Source organism: Sceloporus occidentalis, unplaced genomic scaffold (genome assembly GCF_023333645.1).
Source record: "Sceloporus occidentalis isolate IW3139 unplaced genomic scaffold, rSceOcc1.0.p SCAF_2, whole genome shotgun sequence".
Classification (NCBI taxonomy): domain Eukaryota; kingdom Metazoa; phylum Chordata; class Lepidosauria; order Squamata; family Phrynosomatidae; genus Sceloporus; species Sceloporus occidentalis.
In genome coordinates, this window is record NW_028316982.1 from 2,363,114 (window position 1) to 2,386,061 (window position 22,948).

General features: G+C 42.6%; 1 protein-coding gene across 1 annotated transcript in view; it reads left to right on the forward strand.

The window, feature by feature from the left end:
* The first annotated feature begins 4,314 nt into the window (after nt 1-4,314).
* Nucleotides 4,315-22,948, forward strand: part of LOC149317866 (cytochrome P450 2J6-like) — a 28,213-nt gene continuing 9,579 nt past the window's right edge. The window contains exons 1-5 of the mRNA XM_089513248.1: nt 4,315-4,485; nt 9,524-9,689; nt 19,437-19,586; nt 19,860-20,020; nt 22,504-22,680. Of these exons, the coding sequence (XP_089369374.1) occupies nt 4,315-4,485; nt 9,524-9,689; nt 19,437-19,586; nt 19,860-20,020; nt 22,504-22,680 (825 nt within the window). The remainder of the gene's footprint in view (nt 4,486-9,523; nt 9,690-19,436; nt 19,587-19,859; nt 20,021-22,503; nt 22,681-22,948) is intronic.

Sequence of the window (22,948 nt, forward strand, 5' to 3'; positions counted from 1 at the left end):
TTTCACATGTAGTTTCATTCAACCAGGTGTCCCCCATCCTATATCTGTGCATTCCATTTTTCTGCCCTAAGGGCAATACCTTACATTTCTCCATGTTGAAGTTCATTTTGTTAGTTGTGGCCCAGCTTTCTAGTCTATTCAGGTCATTTTGAATGTTGATCCTGTCCTCTGGAGTATTAGCTATTCCTCCTAATTTGATGTCATCTACAAATTTGATAAGTATGCTCCCAATTCTGTCATCCAGGTCATTGATAAAGATGTTGAATAGCCCTGGGCCCAGGACAGAGCCCTGTGGGACCCCACTGGTCACTTCTCTCTAAGATGAAGAGGAGGAGCCATTGTTGAGCACTCTTTGGGTTCGGCCGGTCAACCAGTTACAAATCCACTTAACAGGTGCCTTGTCTAGCCCACATTTTACAAGCTTGTTTGCAAGAATGTCATGGGAAACCTTGTCAAAGGCCTTACTGAAATCAAGATATACTATATCCACAGCATTCCCTTCATCTACCAAGCTGGTAACTTTATGAAAGAAAGAGATAAGGTTTGTCTGGCATGAAAGACACACGACACGTAGCCCAGAAAACAAGGCCGAGTCCCACTATAGTGAGTGTTTTGGGACCAAAGTGAACAGAAGAAAGTAAATAAGGGGGATGATTAGGGCTTGCAACCCAAGGTCGGCAGAGAAAGGGAGGTGTCACAATTTCCCATTCACCCAGCAGCTGCACCAGACCCAGAATGGGCTGTTATATAGCGAGAGATTTATTACGATCAACTGATCAAATTCAGAATGGGCTGTTGGATGGTAGCGGCACTCCACTGACAGTCGCAGGTGATGCGTTACTGAAGCAGGGAACCCTGTGAGATCCTATCACAATGCTTCTGTGAAGGGAGGAGGAAGAGGAGGAGGAGGGCAAGTTGGGTTGGTGGCAGCCAATCACAACTCAAGGATTGCTTGAGCCAACAGGGAAAAGGGATAGAAAATGGACACTTATCTCTGACAAAATAAAGAGATAGAATCATGCAGTCACAAAGTCATAGAGTTGGAAGAGACCCCAAGGGCCATTCAGTTCAACTCTCTTCTGCCATGCAGGAAGACATAATCAAAGCACTCCTGACAGATGGCCATCCAGCCTCCGATTAAAAACCTCCAAAGAAGAAAACCCCCAACCCTTTTAATGATTTTTAACCTCTCTAGCCATTGAATTGGAAGGACAGATGAAATAGCTACCTGCGCTATTCCATGTGCACATCCTAAGGTCCCATGTACATTCTCTGATGGCTGACACTGCTGCTGTTTTTGCTATTCTTTATCATCACTGATAAGGGAGAGAGCTTCCAATTCATTCTGTAATTCCAAATGCACAGAAAGATCCCTAGCCCTTCCTCTTCTGCATGCCACATTCCTCAAACAATTGGAGGAACCTCTGGACCTCTTCCTCAGAGACATCCCCTGTCGTTCACCCCAACCAGGAGAATCTACTCTGCTCTGTCCAAGAAAACCTCCTCTCTCTAATATGTTGGAGAGTGGATAAATGGGTCTCAAGTTACCGGACCTTCCCTTCCAACAAGGCAACCAACTTATTCTTGCTGCAGGTGTTGCTACCCATATCTGCTGGCAAGAACACAAACCTCCCACAGATGTTTCAGGTGACCACAGCAGTTCCCTCTCTATCTATATTGAACAATCTGAGTAGAGACTAGAACAAATTGCTAAACACCTATGCCAAACATTTGGGCCTCTCCCTGTTAGCCTCACTCCTATTAGCCATGCTCCTGGGACTGGGGCTGAAGCTATACAGAGAGAGCCAGAGGCTGTTAGATCCTCCTTCTGCATCTCACCCACTGCCATTTTCCCTCTATCGGGTTGTTCCCACTTAAGATTTGAAACTATTTAAAATACAACGTTTTTAATAAAATCGATTCAAAATAACACTGTTCTTATCCCGCGATCCGAATCGCTTTGTTCATCGTTCCCATCTGTTTGTTTAAATCGAAGTTTTTACCTGCAAGCGTTCCTACTTGGCATGAAATCGGTGTTTAAATAAAGCGATTCTTCTCCTCCATACCTTATTTGGAGCTGTCAATCAATAGTACGTCAGAATGACGTAACGTTAATCCGGAATATTTGGAAGCGATTTATCTTTTGGCATCGTTTCCATTTCATTGACAGCCAGGGAGAATCCCTTCAGAGAGCACAGAGATCAATGAAGAAGGAGGCTGCTGGCAAAAAGCGAAGCTCTTTCCAGAGGAACTATGGGATAGGTTTTCCATGACAGCATCCCCTCTTCATGTCTCCCAAAAGACAGCCAGGGAGAATCCCTTCAGAGAGCACAGAGATCAATGAAGGAGGCTGCTGGAAAAGCAGGGAGGGAGCACTCTTCCCAAAGATTCTCTTTCCAGGGTTGGAGGAGAAGGCAGATTCCATTTGAGAAATGGAGGGAGAAAGGCTCTATTCCCCCCCCCCCAATTGATCAGAGCCCTTCCTTGCCTGGGCGAGATCAGAGCCCAAGCGGGCAGGGAATGCCTCTTCGAGAGGAGCCATCCCTTCCCTGCCTTTCCTCCGTTAGAAATGGGCTCTTCCCACACAGAGGGGAGTTTGCAATCCACCGGGGGAAGCCTTGAGCAGCCGGGACTTCAGGCGCTTAAAGCGCTGAAGAGATTAAGCGCCTGTAAACCATTAAAATAAAAAATAAAAATAATCCTTATCTCTTATTGAAAGACCACAGCGGACAAAGGGGTGAGGGAAGCAAAAATGGCCACAGCCAGACGGATGGGGACAGAAAGGGCAACTCCCCCAAGGACAGCCCCATCGCACTCCGCTCCTCCCATTCATCTAACGCAATTTCAAAGGCTGTCGTTCCTATTTAAATGCTCCGGTTCCTAAATCGAATCAATGGAAAAACGTAGGTCAGACCCTAGTGTTTTTTTAACACGCGTTAAATGAGGAAAACTCGAATCAAAATTTTATTCCGCTCTACAATTCGATTTGTAGTGGAGACGATTGCGGGTTGCTCTAGAACCGTTCTAGGTTTAAATCGGATCCTAATAGGAATGCCACTCCTTGGATTCGATTCAGAATGCGGGGTTTCACCTAGTGAGAACAACCCCTATATCCTCTTTCTCTTATCTTTCTGCAATCCTGTCCCTATTTCTAGGCCATCTTTCCCCTACCTCTCTGCAATTCTTTCCCTATCTCTAGGACATCTGCTGCAGCCACGCTCAGAGGAATTAAATTTTCCTTCAGTACCCCACATTTCTAGCATTGCAGTAGGTTAAAACTGCAGCTGAACATTTAGAAACAGAGTTTAGGTGTTCAGGGAGCTGACAAAGTAACCAAGGGAATGTGAACAAAACAATATAAGAGTTCTAGTTGTGAATGGTTTCCATCATCTCACTCTCTGCAATGCACGAAATCTGAGGAACCAAAAGGCAAATTCACTGGGGACATAATCAGACAAGGGAAATAGGAAGTTTAATCCAATGGCAACACAATCATGGGGTTTTGCGTTATTGCATGAGAGGTAATCACATGCAATTTCAGGCAATGGCAAGCTATTTTCAGGCAATGGGGAGTCAGTTCGAACACAATTCGCTGAACTAGCTAATTCACATGAATTTCTTCTGGCCCCACTTCCTTTTAATTCGAAATTAAGAGAAATTCATCCCGTGTGGTAAACTCCTGGGTGTTGGTGGTGGATATTTGAGTGGTACAATGTCCTCTTGTTGCCCCTTGTTGTAGCAACACCCCTGAGATGTGGCATCACCGCTGCTCCAAGGCAGTTCATCTCCCTCATCCGGATTTGTGTCTGAAAGAGCCAAAGAGTGTGTGTTGTAAGCAAGCACAATTTATGATGTTTGACAGCATATTGCTGATCACAGAGTACAACAGTGGAGGCATCAGACTTACTTTCCATTTTTATGGCTTTGTAGATTAAGAGTAAACATGAGATATCCTTAACAGTTTCGTGGCCAGTTTTTTTTTTTAATCATTGCATATTTCACTCTCTCACTCTTTCCATTTCTGTCTGTTTATATACGGTGAATCTATCTATCTATCTATCTATCTATCTATCTATCTATCTATCTGTGGGTGATGCAAGGAAAAACACCTCCCTCTACCAATTAGTATGATGCAAGAAGGCTCACTGTGTACATCTTCATTATACTTTTAGTATAGTAAAACAACGATTACTGGAAGAATAAAAACAGAGGCAACTTGGCAGCCTCTCAGAGGAAAGCAAAACCTGTTGGAGAAACCTGTTCAGCCGAAGCAGATATTCCAGGAAGATACAAAGAGAAAGCAAAGGCAGGAGAATGGCAGAGTTCTGGGAATTGGTGCTCCCTTTGCTCTTGGGGCTTCTGATCCTGCAGTACCTGAAACAGCTTCTGTCCAGCAGAAACTACCCTCCTGGGCCTTTCCAGCTCCCCATCATTGGAGGGATTTGGCGGATGGCAGCGGGATTTTCTCACGATATTCTGAATAAGGTACATCTTTTGTTAAAATTAATCAGCGGGTGAGTAAGAATGAAGGGACTTGTAAACTATTTTCTGTGGCAGCTATATTGTGTGCTTTCAAGTCATTTCTGACTCATGGTGACCTGAAGGCGATCCTGTTCTGGGGTTTTCCTGGCAATGCTCCTTTGCCACTGCCATCCTCTGAGGCTGAGAGACAGTGGCTTGCCCAAGGCTACGCAGTGGGTTTCCATGGCAGGGTGGGCATTTGAATGATGATTTCCAGGGCCTTAGTCCAATGCTCAAACTATGACACCGCATTGGCTCTGTATGGCAATTATAGCAACTGATTACAGCCAATCTTCCATATCCACAGATTTTTTAATCTATGGATTCAACCATCCATGGTTTGAAAATATTCCACATATATATATATATATATATATATATATATATATATATATATTCAAGAAAACCAAAATCAAACCAAAAACCTCAATCCTTGATATTGTCATTTTATATAAGGGGCACCCTTTTATTTCCATTACATTCAATGGCATTTGAGCATCCACAGATTTTGTTATCCATGGGAGGTCCTGGAACCAAACCCTTGCAGATAACAAGGGCCCAAGGTATGTCCTTTCTAAAAACGTTTTGCTAATGGCTTTTGGCCAAAATTGATATGGAAAATAAATTTGTGAAATATTTGCGGTGATGCCTGGGTCTCTCCAATTTTGTTTGGAGTCCAGTTCAGTGATTTGGATCTGGCCTGATTTTAATCTGATCCACACTCAATTTACTTCAAATCCAAATCAGGATTTTCAAGTGATGTGTATTTTAATTGATGTGTTTTAACTGGTGTTGTTTGTTAAATGTTGTTGTTTCCCCACCTCGATCCATGGGGAGAGGTGGGTAAGAAATAAATATTACTGTTGTTGTTGTTGTTGTTAAGATTTCAGAATCTGGAATACAGGATTCTTATTGATCTGCAGTGGGAAAAATAAAAAGGGCTGTAACTGTTATTTTTATTTCTTTCTCAAATCTACCTAATAATTGAAGGCTACACATCAGACGACAAAGAGGGCATTAATGAAGTCAAATCTCATCTAGGCAGCTGCAGCGTGTTTCATACTAAACAATGGTTTTGATTAGTCAAAAAATAATCAAGAGCTGTTGACTGAAGACTCAATTCATGTTGCTTTTCTCTTGTCAAGAAAACCTCATTATAGGTTCACCTTATAGGTTCACTTCAACCTAGTTTCCTCTTGCTCTCACTGAAAGTGTGATTTATACTCTAGTGATGTATATTTTTGGGTGTAGATTATATTGTATTGTTTAAAACTGAGTGATAATTTTATAAATCCATATAATGATATATAATTAATAAATATTCGCTTCAAAAGCTTGCAACAAGTATATTGTGCATTTCAGTTGGCCAGTAAAAGTGTCACTTATAGATTTTTATTTGGATATATTAACTCTATTACCATACTTTTATTGGTCAATTTTCATTGGGTATAATTAGGTATACTCCTCCCTTTTTCTATTGTGATCACATTGTTACTGTAGCATCCAATACCACAAGATCCAGTGAGCATTAAACATTACTCTAGTTTTCAGACCCACTGCTTTCTTTATCAGGTAAAGATGATTTAAACAAAAAACCATTGTGTAAGAGAAGGATTGGTGACGCTGACTGGAGTCACAGAAGTCTGCAGATCTGCATCTTTGGGCTTGCAAGTTACAGCAGCAGTGTACTGAGTCAGGCAAAAGGAGGCAAAGAAGCAAAGGAAATAAAAGACTGAGGAGCAAAGCAGATGGGCATCCAGAAGTGGCCAGAAGCCGTTCCCAGCCCACTTGCCCCGGGGCCACAGCTAACACATGCTGTGGCCCCTAGGGTATCTCCTACTGTCGTCCCAAATGGACTCTTGGGGCTGGTTTGGGGCAACCTTAGGTGGCCCCAGGGTGGCCCTGGGCATCTCAGGGGCACTTCAGAGTTGTGCACATCTAAATGCCATTCCCACAGAGTGGCCGGAAACCACCCCTGTCTACCCATCTGTTTTGGGCCAGAGAATAGTTTTCCTGCCTCCTCTCTTCCAGAGTTTCTCCTGCCTGTCTCTCTTAGAGCTAGAGGACAGCCTGAAAACTGCTGCTTCCAAAGGACTCCTCATCCCTTCCTCCTGTTTTATAGATCTCGCTCCTATTCATAGAATCATAGAATCATAGAATCGTAGAGTTGGAAGAGACCGCAAGGGCCATCCAGTCCAACCCCCTGCCATGCAGGAAATCCAAATCAAAGCATCCCTGACAGATGGCCATCCAGCCTCTGTTTAAAGACCTCCAAGGAAGGAGACTCTATCACCTTCCGAGGAAGTGCATTCCACTGCCGAACAGCCCTTACTGTCAGGAAGTTCCTCCTAATGTTCAGGTGGAATCTCTTTTCCTGTAGCTTGCATCCATTGTTCCGGGTCCTGTTCTCTGGAGCAGCAGAAAACAAGCTTGCTCCCTCCTCAATATGACATCCTTTCAAATATTTAAACAGGGCTATCATATCACCTCTTAACCTTCTTTTCTCCAGGCTAAACATCCCCAGCTCCCTAAGTCGTTCCTCATAGGGCATGGTTTCCAGACCCTTCACCATTTTTGTCGCCCTCCTTTGGACACGCTCCAGTTTCTCAATGTCCTTTGGACACGCTCCAGTTTCTCAATGTCCTTTCTGAATTGTGGCGCCCAGAACTGGACACAATATTCTAGGTGTTGCCTGACCAAAGCAGAATAGAGTGGCACTATTACTTCTCTTGATCTAGACACTATACTTCTATTGATGCAGCCTAAAATAGCATTGGCCTTTTTAGCTGCCGCATCACACATTCCTTGTCTGCTGGGACTTTTCTGCCTCTTTCCTGACCAAGACTGCTTTATGCTTCTCTTAAAGTGTTGGAATGAAATACTGCTTTTGTAATTCCCTGACAATTTACTCTGCACCATTTCTGCCTACAGTGAAGTCAGTTAGCAATCCTGGGATCCACTTCCACCACAGAGTTGTTCCAGCAATGCTCTGCTTTTTGTGTGATAACACACACTGCCACTCTCCCTCCCATAATGAGAAATAATCTTGGGCTTGTCTACAAATATTCCTCATTCCGGTTGAACAGACTGTGATTCGCCCACACATGATTTGCAGCAGTTCATGCCTTTTTTTGGGTGCCCCCCCCCCAAAAAAAAAGCTCCTTGAACTCCACAGAAAAAGGCGTCATGGTTTTTACTGGTGTATACATGGAAATACACAGAAATGCATATTATTACATGTGTGTCCAACCACAGAGATTATCATACGAGGATGGGACAGGGTCGGGATTGCTCTCCTGTCCTTATCCCACCCGTTACTGCAATCTCACGAAAGCCTTTCATACACGTAGTGCTGATCCTGCCATTGAAGTGGAATTGTATTAATGTGAATTCCTGTTAATACAAAATGCCAGGATAATTCTACTTCAATGACAGGACCAGTGTGATGTCTTTTGCGCAATCACTGTCTCTCTTGCTTCCTGGATGGGACAAAATCCGGATAAGTTTGATGTTGTGTGAAAGTCCTTCTCGCGATTGCACAGGAAGGATGGGACAAGAATGGGACAAGGAAGTCCTTTTCCCACCCGATAATCTCCCATTTCTTGGCTGGCATGGATTTGGATGGCTGTCCATTTGTTTGATGGCTGTAAGAATCTAATCTGTAAGAGCAGAGGAAGAGAAGGAAAACACAGAAAGCGAGGGATGAAAATAGATGGAGTGTTAACTCACAAGAAAATAGTGAAATATCAATAGTATTAAGTCACATTTTTTTTTAAATATGGGAGATAACAGTGACAGAAAAGTTAACACATTTGACAAGAGCAATACAAAAGACAGACAAAAGTGATTACATTTGGAAAACTTGGCACAGTGTTATTCAATGAACAAATATAAGAAACAGAGCAACCAAAGATGCAGACATTGTTCTGGGTGGCTATTTGAAAACTGGGCTGAGTGCTGTAGTTGTCCTTTGCTCATGTGATGTGTCCATTTTCCTGTCCAACTCTAGACTTTCCATATTATAGCTCACAGTTTTCTTCTACTGTCCTCCAACGTTTAGGAATGCATCTTCAAGCTATTCACCCTAATGAAATCAATATAAAAGCTTTTATTGATAGATCTGTCTGGGGCCCATTCACACTACAAAATTATGGCATTATGGCTTCACTTTGGCCCTGTCTGCATGGGCCAAATACAGTGACTTCCCCTGTTCCATTGGTGGGGAGGCCAGATGACGCATGGACCCAATCCTGGTTCTGGTGTGAGCAGACTAGATGATGGCCAGTCTGTTTAGCACCAGAATTGAATTTTAGCCAGCTCTCATGGATTTTTAAAAAGCCTTCTTTGAAGATGGCTGACCACATGTGTGTCTTCCTGAGCCACCTGGCGAAACCATCACTGCTGCCAGTCACTTCTTCTGAGGTCTGAATGAAGCACTCAGCCATGTGAATGCCAATGGGCATCTTGTTCTGACTCTGAACAAAGTGACGCATGGTGATGGTCACACCGGTCAGCTCAACGGGACATGTCTGTGGTCAGCCACCCTGCTTCACCATGGAGGGATTTGCAACGGACGAGGGTTGGGGAGCTTCCAGAGGCAGGATAATCCAGGTTACCCTGCTCCAGTGCAGACAGGATCCCAAACTGTTTATGGGATCCTGGGATTTGTAGTTTAGAGAGGGGCATTTAGAATTCTCATCCAGAACACTCCAGTGCCTCACCAAATGACCAGTCCCAGAATACAATAGGATGAAATCATAGCAGTTAGAGTTATAATTATAGTTATTATAGTCATAAGGCTATAATTCTGCAGTATGAATGGGTACCTACCTCTTTACTGGCGTCAGCGAATAATACTGTAATAATCTTTCAGTCCTTGTATATTCTGCAGGATGACTTGTTAGTGTTGTGTCGTTGTCGGGTTTTTTGGTTTTAAAAAATACTAAACAGTTTGCTTGCTTGAGTGTAACATTGATCTTCTGTTTTCTCACCCCAATGGCAGCTTGCTAAGCAATATGGAAATATCTACACTTTATGGTTAGGGCCGCAACCGGTAGTAATATTGTCTGGATATCAAGCAGTGAAAGAAGGGATCATTGACCATTCGGATGAATTCAATGGCCGGCCAGTATCTGCTTTTATTGCAACAGAATTGAAAAGAACTGTTGGTAAGTTGCTAAGCTGTAGAGGAGAGTAAAGGATTTAACTGGTCTTTTTTTTCTGGGAGAAAATCAAGTTGGAAGAACTCTTTGCATGCGTCAATTGTTTAGCCTTTTCTCAGGGGAGAAACTGTAAGAAAGAAACTGTAAGAAGGGTAGATCATATTTTACTTGGGGTCCTACTAGGATTGCTAGGTGTCCCTTATTATAAGGTATGTCCCTTCTTTGAGGTTTGGAAAGCTTATCCCTTAGAGGACTGGAAAATGTCCTTTATTATAAGGGATGTCCCCATAACCAATACAAGGTGTTGGTTATTACCTTTAAAGCCCTATATGGCTTGGGCCCAGGTTACTTGCGGGACCGCATCTCCCTATATAATCCGCCCTGCACTCTCAGAACATCAGGAAAGAATTTGATGGAAACAACGGCGCTTTACAGACCCGCCCAAAAAGGGCGGTCTCCCGCCACCCTCATTTGTTGCGGCCAAACCATGCAGCTCCCTCGCGCAACAAAAAGAAGCTGCAAAATGCAGCTTCTTTTTGTGGTGCCATTATGATGCCACAAAGCGCCATTGGCGCACTTGCAGCATCATAATGGTGCTGAGACGTGTGGACGCTAAGCTCCCACTACGTCAAAATGGCAGTGCCCATGTAGAATGGGTGCCACCATTTTGTACGCCCCTTCCTAACCCTAGTGCGTGCCGAGCACGTACTTTTTGGTGGTGTGTAACACGCCAACATCTACTAAATATGTGTCAACTTGCAAAGGGCCTTTACTACAGTGGCTCCGAGATTGTGGAACAGCCTTCCAGAGGAGATTCGCTTGATAAGCTCCTTGGAGTTATTCAGAAAGGCAGTTAAAACAGAACTTTTCCATCGATCATACCCCCCTGGTATGACATGACCAAGAATTTTCTGCCGCCTTATGTCTGTTGAATTTATTAATTGCCTAATTGTTGATGTTTTTAATGAATTAATGGTTTTAATGGTTTATATGAGTATGAATTGTATTATATGTTTGTATAATTTCAAGTAGTGTGTAACCCCGCTTAGTTCCATTGGGAGAGGCAGGGAAACATAAATTATTATTATTATTATTATTATTATTATTTAAGGGAAGCTTTTGCTTTTCCTTTTATATAGACTGAACGATCCCCAAATCCCATATTTCTGAGTGTGAGCCTGTAATAAAGACAGAAATGTGTGCATCATATAATTTATTTTTTTTCTTTTTTTTTCTTTTTTAAATTTTTAAATTTTATTATTAAAACATATACATAAAACAAATAAACAAAAAGTAAATATATACAATATATACAAATATACACTAAAATAACACAACTTAACAACCAGACAAAAACAATACCAGAGATACATTCATAATGACGTTCCATTCCTACTTGTTTCCCAATATATGGAAGAAGGGACCCTTCTTTTACTTGTCCCTAACCCCCAGATCTAAAACCTTCAACTAAATACCTTTCCTATTCTATCTTCCTTCTTTCTTACCTCTTTCTTTCCTTCCTTAACCCTATAATATAATCACTCTCATAATTTATGAGAGTAGACAATGTGTTAATTTTGCAGAGAAATGCTTAGGTGAGTTCACTGAAATTAATACTTTCATTTGGCATTTCAGTAGGATACAACCTTCTAATAGATACCTCCTGACTGTCAACTCCATATATCATGAACTTCAACTGTTCTTTGTGTCAGGGATGATGGGAGTTGTAGCTCTTCACCTCTGGCTCTAACTCACCACCTTGTTATGCAGCGGAGCTGACCAGCTTTGGTCAGTGGTTAATGCTTTTCTTTCAAAGCAGCAGAGTTTCAGAGAATAGGCTGAAGACCCTGACAAACTCTCCAAGCCTTCTCACTCTTGCTTCCACAGAAGTCTTCACACTTCTTCAGGATCCTGCTGGCTCTTGTATCTTCACTCAAGACACCAGACAACTCAATAGTCTTATATAAAAGATCTACTTTATTCTACTATAAATACTATATGCCCTACAAATCACAATCTCTACAATACTCCACAATATCTCCAAACCACTCCAACTACCCAACAAAAAACATTGGCAAACATTGCAATTATTATAGCCATTGTTAATCACCACCCACTAGTCAGTTTCCACCCAGTGGGTGTGTTCACTCATTTTGATTGGTTCACATAGTTCAACCCACACTTAAGACCAACCCAAGTATTTCATCATTTTACCTTGTACACTTAATGAATCTCAGGTGTTTCCAATTGTACATTCTATAATTCTGTCCTTGACTTTCAAGACTTCTAAATTACATTAGCTTTTTCACCTGTGTAGCTTCTTAATTGCTCTTGCTTAGCCATTGTGACTTTCACATACATATTTTATTTCTATTACTGTATGTCCCATGTTGCATTTTCCTTAACACTTTGTTCTTTGGAAAACCTGCCAAGACTAGCTCCTACAAAAGGATGGAGGATAACTTTGTCAGTGTTGTTGTTGTTGTTGCTGCTGGATGTGATGCAATAGGTTAACCATAAATAGAATGGGGAAACAATCTTGAAAATTTCAAAGCTGTTCTGGTGTTTTTTATAACAAATTACGAAGCGGCTCCATAGCATCTGGCTTTGTGTCTGAGTACGGATGGAATTCTCAATTCTTAATTTCCAAATCACAAAACAGGTTCCCTGACAGCCAGGAAAAATAGTAGAACGGCAAAAGAATTGTGTACTTTTCTCCCAGTATCTGATGTCTTGCTCAGAAGTTATTCTGTGGAGAAACATACTGTTGTTTTGTAGAAAAAGTCCCCGGGTTTTGTGTATAAAAAGGGCCTATGCACAGATCATGAAAAGCTATAGGATGCTCGTAAAGAAATTTAAATATTTGACGGGGGTCATACTGAGGATGGAGCAAACTTGTTTTCTGCTAGGACCCAGAGCAATGGATGCAAGCTATAGGAAAAGAGATTCCAGCTCAACATTAGGAGGAACTTCCTGAGAGTAAGGGCTGTTAGAGGAATAGACTCCTTCCTCAGAGTGTAGTGGAGTCTCCTTCCTTAAAGGTCTTCAAACAGAGGCTGGATGGCCATCTGTCAATGGGGATGCTTGGATTGAGAGTTCCTGCATGGCAGAAAGGGGTTGGACTGGATGGCTCTCTTGGGGTCTCTTCCAACTCTAGGATTCTATGATTCTCTGAAATGGGAATGCCACAACACTTTTTCTTATCCTAATGATGAATCAGTACTTTGGACAAGAGGAGACTGTTAGAACAGAATATGGAGAAACTGGATAGTTCCCAATTGGTAAAAGGGTCACGCAAGGCTGTATTTTAACTCTGTATTCCTTCAAGGTATATGGAGAAAACATTTTCCAAAGTGTAGGTTTAGACTCAGAAAGAGGAAGAGTAAAGATAAGAGGAAGGAACATCAACAATCTACGATATGAAGATGACACCATACTACTAGTGGAAAACATCACAGGCTTGGAACAATTACAAGGGAAAGTTAAAGAAGAAAGTGCAAAGGGAGGCTTACTGTTGATAATTAAGAAAACAAAAATAATGTCCATGGAAGATCTACATAAATTCGACCTGGGGAAACGAGAAGATCAAAGCAGTCAAACATTTCCCATGGCTTGGAATAAATATTGACCATAGCAGAGACTGCAGTAAAAAAAAAATCAGAAGAAGTCTAGGAATGGAAAGGGCAGCTCTGAAAGAACTAGACAAGATCTAGATTGTAAAGATATACAGCTGGACACTAAAATCAGAACTGTCCAAGCCATTGTATTCCCCATTACCAGATGGGAGAACTGGACAGTGAAGCAAGCAGATAAGAAGAAAACCCACTCCTTTGAGAAGGGGGGCTGGAGAAGAGTGCTGAGGATACCCACAAACAATTGGGTCCTAGAACAGATCAATCCTGAACCTTCTCTGGAAGCCAAGATAACAAAACTGAGGTTGTCATGGTTTGGCCACATTATGAGAAGGCATAACTCATTAGAAAAAAGTATTGTCTTTTTTAGGAATGCTTGGAATGAAAGGAAAGGAAGAGGGTAGTAGAAAGAGAGGAAGACTTCTTGCCAGAAGGCTGGACTCAACCGTGGAGGTCATGGGTCTGAATTTGCCAGGCCTGAGCAGAGCAGTGGAGGACAAGGGGGTCTTGGAGATGTCTCCTCCGCAGGGCTGTTATGAGTCAGGCCGACTTGAGGCAGTTAACAACAAGAAATGCTGAATACACAGCATTTTCTGTACATAAAACAGGGCTCTGAGCAGTGGCATTACTAGGTTTGGCATCACCCAGGGAGGTAACGCATGGTATCACCCCACGCCATTGATCTCCTCCCATTCTGCACCACCCTTAGTAATGCTTTCGTACTAACATTACTCATTAATCATGATCCCTGTATATTACTGAATGTAATGGTAATAGCTGTGACATAAACAACTAGCAAAATTAAAATTATACCTTTAAATTGCAATATCATACACAGTATCATACACACATATAGTATGTGGTTGAAGTGAGAATTTGGTTAAATGTGATGTTTTAAAGAAAAAATTAATTATCCCCTATCCTATAGCTATGCATTTCATTTTTTCCCACCCTAAGTGCAGTACCTTACATTTCTCTGTGTTGAAGTTCATTTTGTTAGCTTTGGCCCAGCTTTCTAGTCTATTCAGATCATTTTGAATTTTGATCCTGTCCTCTGCAGTATTAGTGCTTCCTCCTAATTTGGTGTCATCTGCAAATTTGATAAGGATGCCCCCAATTCTGTCATCCAGGTCATTGATAAAGACGTTGAATAGCCCTGGGCCCAGGACAGAGCCCCACTGGACACTTCACTGGTCACTTCTCTCCAGGATGAAATGGAGCCATTGCTTAGCACCTTTGGGTTCAGATGGTCAACCAAATATAAGTCCACCTAAAAGTTGCATTGTCTAGCCCATATGTTACTAGTTTTTTGGTTTTTTGCAAGGATATCCTGGAGGAACTTGTCAAATGAAATCTTACTGAAATCAAGATATGATTCATCAGCAGCATTCTCTTCATCTACCAAGCTTGTGATTCTTATCAAATAAAGAGATAAGATTATTCTGGCATGATTGTTCTTGAGAAATCCATGCTGATGATTAGTAATCATGCTATTCCTTTCTAAATGCTTACAGAGAACTCTCTGTTTAACGATCTGCTCTCGAATCTTTCCTGGTATTGATGTCAGACTAACCTGGGGGTAATTGGATGGGTCCTCCTTTTAATTCCTATTTTGAAAATGGGGACAACGTTTGTCCTGCTGCGGTTGCCACATCCTCAGTTCAGTGCTATTCTCCAAGTGGATACAAATACTTGCCATTTGCAGTTTAATCTGATGTTGCTGTTTTATGTGTCTGACCTCTGAATGATCACTCCTCACTAAAAATGCAAAGAGTCACGATTAAGTAGTTGTTCTTTATTGGACACGCAATTTTTTATTTTACATTTTTTTAAATGACAAGTTTTTTTTTTAAAGCAGATTGATGGTGTAGATTTAATCTCCCTCATCCAAAATGCTTGGTACCAGAACTTTTTCTTTTTTCTTTTGGAATACTTGTACAGTCACCCCTCCTTTTTCACGGGAATCCGTTCCAGACTCCCTTGCGAAAACAGAGTTTTGCCTGTATTCATTCCCCATTGGCTTGAATATAGGCGTGGGAGCACACACCGCGGACGTGCGCCCCATTAATTCTCCCTCCATTCATCTCTCGCACATAAGTGAGGGACGCAGGTCTGAAGACTATGACAGTGGAGGAAGGACTGCATTTGCCTATATGTACATAATAGAGATGGGACCTAAATCTAAGCACAAACTTCCTTCATGTTTCCTATACACCTTCTGCACATAGCCTGAAGTTAATTTTATACAATATTTTTAACTGTTTTGTTTACGAGACACAGTTTCTGTATTTTGAGCCCCCAGAAAACAAAGGTGTCACTATCTCAGCCATCCGTGAAAAGGTTTTGGTTTTTGGAGTATTTTCAACTTTGGAATTCTGGATAAAGGAGACTCAAGCTGTCTTCCTTTCATCTACCAAGATGGTCCTCTTAAAGGGACGTTTAATTGTCTAAATGGCTTTGCTGCATTGTTTCCTTGTTTTTCCTGGGTCCTTTTACACTTGTTCTGTCCCTTCATCTTCCACCTGGGAAGCACTTTAAGATGAGAATCAGAGGTGTTACCTGTGAAATGAAAAAGTGTTTTCCTTGCTTACTGATTTGAAGTGTATACTTGGAACTAGATTGGCAGGAACAATCTGATCGTGCATCTGATCTTGAACTTTGCTATGGTACAGATGGTACAGATGTCTACTTTTCTCTTTTGATTTATCTCAACAGGAAAGGCCTGCTCTTACCTGTTCTTTGCTTCACCGGCTGTGCTCTTTTTTGTTTCTCCTTTTTTTGTTTCTCCCTTTGAGTCCGTGGATTCATCTCCATGGGCCAAATCAAACCGTCTCACCCAGTTTTCATAGTAAGCTGTCCACACAACATACAGGATTATTGGGGCCATGTCTGAGCCTTTTCATTGCTTCAAGAGCTTCAATCCAGAGTTTAAAAGTGGGGAATTATCCTAGTTTTGTGTGGAAAATCAAGATATTTGCGTGCATATATGGACCTGGATCCACAGACACACGGTTGTGGAGCAGGAGGAGGGATTTTGGCAGGTGGGCAGAAGTGTGTACATTTATGTGCATGGCGGGAAGGGAAATAGTCCAGAGTAACCACAGCCACGTAGCCATGCGTATTGTGATTCATCGGACTGGGATGAGTTGGACAGGGAGACCTCTGTGGACAGTTATCTCAAAGACAAGCACATGGCCACTCCAGATCATGATAACCCAGATGTAATCCAGGTTTTCCTGTGACTGTAGTCATGCCCACTGTTGTTCATACATAGCAAGGTCAGATCAGCAACTCTGCATAGCATTGTAGCTTTTAATCCATACACTTGACCAAGGGTTCATTCCCCTCAAACAGGAGTTAGGGAATCGTGGTACATGCTCTGGTAACCTCGAGACTGGACTTCTGCAATGTACTCTACATGGGGCAACCCTTATACGAAACCCGGAAGCTACAAATGGTGCAGAACATGGCAGCCAGGCTGGTCACTGGTACTTCCAGGGCCAGCCATATAACACCGGTGCTAAAAGATCTCCATTGGCTGCCCATTCGCTTCCGGGCGCAATATAAGGCGTTGATGATGACCTATAAAGCCCTAAATGGCTTGGACCCAGGATACCTGAAGGACCGCCTCTCCCCATACATTCCGCCCCGCACCCTCAGAACATCTGGGCAGCAATTACTTAGGGTTCCCGGGGCGAGGTTTGTCTCCACTACTAGGAGGACATTTTCCATCGCCGCCCCGGCCCTTTGGAACACGCTGCCCATAGAGCTCCGCTCAGCTACCTCCCTGGCCCAATTCAGACGGGACCTAAAGACCTTCCTGTTTGGGATTGCATTCCCTGTTTAAAGTCCCTTAGGCCTCCTTCCTCTGCACTGGCAAAGGGATCGGCTAACCCGGGGCTTTTTTGTCTTTGTTTTTTTGATGAAATTGTTGTATGGTTTTATTGTCTTTTTACTGTTTTTAACCTGTTGTAAACCGCCCTGATCTGTTGGAAGGGCGGTATATAAATAAAAATTTTATTTTTATTTAAAAGGCATTATTAAATCCACAAAAGGGCAGTTGCATTCTGGATGTTTGTTTGAAGCAGAGACTCATGTTTGCAGGGACAAAGAGAGGAGACTACACACTAGATGGATAGACTCAGTCAGGGAAACCATGGACCTCAGCCGGCAGGACCTGAGCAGAGTAGCTGAGGACAGAAGGGCTTGGAGGTGTCTCATTCATGGGGTTCCCATGAGTCAAAGTCAACTGGAAGGCAGCTTACATCAACAACACATTTGGTGGTTTATTGGGTTGTGAAACAATGGTACTCAACACAAGGGCGGCATAGCACAATCTAGGCATAATTTAATATAGGGAATAGTTCAGCAATGACATGGGACAGGCCAACAATGCACCTCTAATCCATTCCCAATGGTCTATGCACAGTGAGCAAGACTAGAAGTGTGGTTCCAAGCAAGAGATTTATACACTGTAATGTTTGTTGAACAAAACTTTACTGCATAACCCCAAGATTCTCTCCCTCCTTTTGGAGGCACCAAGAAAAAAAAGACTGTAAACCTCTCTTAGGGGCAAAGCAGACTGCCCTTTTGCACCAGCTTGGGGGTGGCATCTGGACATTAAACATCGTACACTCTGATGGTGCCCCCACACCTCTAGGAAGCCACATGGCTGACTGCACATGCTCTGGCTTCACGGCATTTTGGTGGTGCAGCATTTACACATGCCACACAGCAGAAATGCAGAAAAGCTGCCACCATGGTGGAAAGGATGGCTTTTTTCAGCCTCAAATAGGAGCAGCCTTTTTCAGCTCCTATTTGGGGTGGAAGCTGGCCAGATTGGGGCTGTGGAGTGTGGTTGCCATGGCCCCAATCTGGCTCTCTCAGGGGTGGTGTCACACTGCCCCTTCAGGACCGTTTGTTTCATCCCGTACTTTGTTGCGGGGAATTCATAATCTCCTATTTTGTTATCCACTGAAATGTCCTGCTGAGATGAAAAGTGAGGCATAATGGTGCAAAGGGAGGGAAGGTGGCATGTGCTGAAGTTCTGGCCACAAATGACAGGTCAGAAAGTTAGCAGGCAAATAGATGGATGGATAGATAGATAGACAGACTAGACAGATTAGACAAACAGATAGACAGATAGATAGATGATAGATGGATGGATGGACAAACGAATGCAGTGCTGTGCCTATGGATGTGACAATCATTAGCTGCAGATTGCTAAACATGCAGATTTTTGTTTTCTCACCCCTTTTAAATTTCTCTTTAAGAGGCAACAAATTTGCCACCTGATAACCCAGTTATGATACTTTTCAGATAGTTCATTTGCAAATTAAGTATCTGTGTGGGCACTTCCATTTGAAATTCATTTTTATGGATGTTTTTATTGCTTTATTGCTTCGGTGCAGTTAATCAGCATAGGACTGGAATGAGTGAGCTCTGCCCTGAGAGAGGGACAAGACCTTTGAATTATCTTGCATTTCTCATGGGGAAAGAACTGTAGTTATATTTCCCACTCTTCTTCAGGGATGAGAAGAATTATGAATGCCATTTATATCACTAGGTGTATTTCCCTGTCCTTTCTTCAACAGCCTTTTCCAAGTCTGGTGCAGTTGCTGGCTGGGTAGGATAGGGAGGTGACTCTCTTTACTGCCTCTAGTACTGTCCTTGATAGATGATAGATAGATATGGGGTCTTGCAAATCTTCACATGAGTTCTATGGTCTTGCAAGAATGGACATGAGATTTGGGGTCTCGTCAGACTTCAGATGAGATTTTGGATCTCACAAGTCTTTGCATGAGTTCTGCATCCTAAAAAGTGTGCTAAAGTCTTGTGCATGCTGTGTCTTCATAGTCATTGTGAGATTTTGTCATAGGCCTATGTCATGCAGTTGCTCATCCAATCCTGAAGGCACAGCGCCTGTTGGGGTTTTGGTACAACATGCCTCACTCTGAACAGTATCTGAGAGCTCAATGGAGAAATTTTGCATCAGTGCTTCACTTCACAGGCACAGAGTATACCAAGAATAAACTAAGAGCAGCCTCTTCTATGCTGTCTAATGGAGATTTAACATGAATCTGGTGTGTAATAATGTCTTCTTGATTCCTGCTAGCTGGAGGTGTTCTATTTGCAAGTGGCGAGATCTGGAAGCAACACAGACGATTTGGCTTAGTTACTTTGCGGAAGATGGGAGTAGGGAGGAAAATCATGGAGAACCAGATAGAAGTGGAGGCCAAGCATCTTGTGGAGGCCTTTGAATGCACAAAAGGTATGAGATAAAGTAATAAAGATAGTTCATGTCCCAGTCAATTCAAATCTTAATGCACAATTTCTGGAATAATATGTAATTTAATGGGATGTACAATCTCAGTGATCCTGGAATGGAATGTCTAGTAATTGTCTTGCTTGTTTTAAAATTATTGTTATTATAAAAATAAATGATTCTCAGCCCCAGCCATCTCCCTGGCTCCGTCATGAAGTCTCACTCGTAGCATTAACCAGGCAGTCCTATTAACATGAATATAAATAACTTCACTTGCAGGGCAGCCTTATAATCCTTTATTAGCAATCACGAATGCAGTCTCCAATGTGATATGCGCCGTGGCTTTTGGATACCGGTATTCTGCGGAGGATGAAGAGTTCAAGGGAAAGCTAGAAGCCATGGAGCTTATGGGAAAATATGCCACTAGCATCCTTGCTCTTGTAAGTTGCCCTTTTCTTCCCTACTGAGTCACACAGGTCTCCCAAAGCTTCTGTGTCCCATATCAGTATGGAAAAAACAACCCATCCCAATTGCAATGATCAGTATGTTGGACCTAGAGCAGTAAGGCTCGGATTTAAATAAGGGTGAGCAGCTGTGCAGCATGAATTTTTGCCCAGTGGACACAGCTTGGCATTTGGGCATATCAGAGCTGATCTTACATTACTTCGAATCACTGAACCATAGAGTTGGAAGAGACCCAAAGGGACATCCGGTCCAACCCCCTGCCATGCAGGAAGACACAAATAATTTAAAAAGATGCTAGTGTTTAAAATACATTTAAAAGAATACAACACCCAGTGTTTTCTTTAAAAACTTTCTATTTCAAATGCCTGTCTGAACAAGAACGTCTTAGCCTGCTGGCAGAAGGACAAGAAAAGGGGGCCATTCTGGTCCCCATTAGAAGGGAGTTCCACAGTCCAGGGGCAAGGACATAACCAAGGTTTTGGGAAGGGGGGGGGTCCAGACTAAGTGCCACCATTATAATGGGACTTGGGCACGGCGGTGCAGTGGCACACACCATTCATTGTATCTAACAGGAGGGGTTGTATGGACCCCACAGACCCCCCCCCCCGGCTACGTCCCTGCCAGGGGCAGCCATAGAAAAGACCCTCTTCTCTCGTGCCCCCACCATCCGTGCTTGTGATGGGAGTGGAACGGAGAGAAGAGCCTCTCCTGAAGATCTCAGAGCCTGGGCCAGCTCAGAGAGTCTGCCAAATAGCCTGGACCTGAGCCATATAGGGCTTTATAGGTCATAACCAGCGCTTTGAATTGTGCCAGGAAACAAACTTGTAGCCAGTGGAACTGTTTCAAGAGGGGCACTGTGTGATCTCTGTAACCTTGCTGCAGCTCTTTGGACCAGATGAAGTTTCCGAACACTCTTCAAAGGCAGCTCCAAGCAGAGTGCATTACAGTAGTCCAAATGGGATGTAATTAAGGCATGTACTGCTGAGGCCAGATCTGGCGTCTCAAGGAACAGTTGTAGCTCACCCACAAGTTTTAAATGTGCAAAAGCACTCCTGGTCACTGCTGAGACCTGGGCCTTCAAGTTAAAAGTTCACTCCAGGAGTACCCCCAAAATGTGAACCTGCATCTTCAGGAAGAGTGTGACCCCATCTAACACAGGCTGGATCCCTATTCCCTGATCTGTCTCCTGAATGACTAGGAGCACCTCTGGCTTGCCTGGATTAAGTTTCAATTTGTTTGCCCTCATTCAATCCATTACTGATGACAGGCACAGGTTTAGGCCCAGGACAGCCTCCTTGGATTGAGGTGGAAAGGAATAGTAGAGTTGCGTGTCATCTGAAAATTGATGGCATCTCACCCCAAAACTCCGGATGACCTCTCCCAGTGGTTTCATGTATATGTTGAATAGCCCTGTATGCACTGTTGCTGAGCTTCCGTTAATCCAATTTTCAGTGGCTCCCAAGCATCCTAGAGAGATCTCACCCATTTGGCGTCTTCCTTCAAATTTTCTTTTCACCAATCATCTTATCTTCGAGAAGCTTTCTCATTTGAGGTCAAAAAGTAGTGGAGTTTATGTGTTAAGTCTGACAACACTTTAGCCAACGTGTTTGCATCCCATTCACACACTCACACGTCTCATACTTGGGCTGCACCTGCACTGCAGAAATAATGCAGTTGGTACCACTTTAACTGCCACGGCTCAATGCTATGTAATTTTGGGATTTGTAGTTTTATGAGATATTTAGCTTTCTCTGTCAGAGAGCTTTGGTGCTGCAACAAAGTCCAAATTCCTGAATTCCCCAGCATTGAGCCATGGCAGTTAAAGTGGTGTCAAACTGCATTATTTCTGCAGTGCAGATGCAACCCGAGAGCCTTATCACATTACAAACAAATACAGCAGGCAAGTGGAGAGAAACGTGTTTCAGTTTCTGTCTCTGCCTTACCTCAAAGCACTTTCCTTCTCTTTCAGTTACAAAAGTGGAGGAGAGAGTCACAAAAGTGCCCCCTTTGCCAAGTTTGGCAAAAGGGATGTTTTTACAACCCTCTCCCACATTTTTACAACCAGATGAGAATGAAAGTGCTTTGATGTCATGCGGAGACAGAAAGAGAAATATACTTCTCTCCACTTGCCTGCCGTGTTTGTTTGTAATGCAGTAAGGCTCTAAGTTCCACTTTGGGGAAAGAAATGTCTGAAAATCCAAACCTTAAGATATAATTCAATGAATATGTTGTTGCTGATCTGTGGTCCCTTCCAGCTCTATGATTCTATGATTCTACTTCCTCACCAATACTGCCGTTTACAACCTTGGTAGCACAGGTGGCTAAAATAGTAAACTAAAGAAGCATAACTAGATATAGATTGACAAGTAAAAGGCAAAGACTCTTCTGTCCCTCAGCACAAGGATTAGGGAACCACTGCTGTTGTACCAACTGGATTTTCTTCTCGTCTTCTGTGTAGGTCTATGAAATATTCCCATGGATGATGCACCATCTTCCAGGCCCTCACCAAAAAGTCTTCCATTTGCTGAAAAGAGAGGTTTCATTTGCAGTAGGAGAGATAGAAAGGCACAGGGAACATCAGAACAAACACGAACCACAGGATATTATTGATTTTTATCTACTTCAGCTGGAGAAAGTAAGTAGCAGTCACTTTATATAATAATAATAATAATAATAATAATAATATGATGATGATGATGATGATGATGTTATTTATGTTTCCCCGCCTCTTGCAATGGATCGAAGCGGGGTTACAGACTAATTAAAAGCACAAAGTGTTTACATTAAAATTCCATTATACAAACAATCAGACAATAGCAATAGCATCATCAAGCAAGGCAAACATTGCTCTTTCAAGGAATCATTACGTTGAATGAAGATGGAAGAATGGCGTCTGTGGTGCC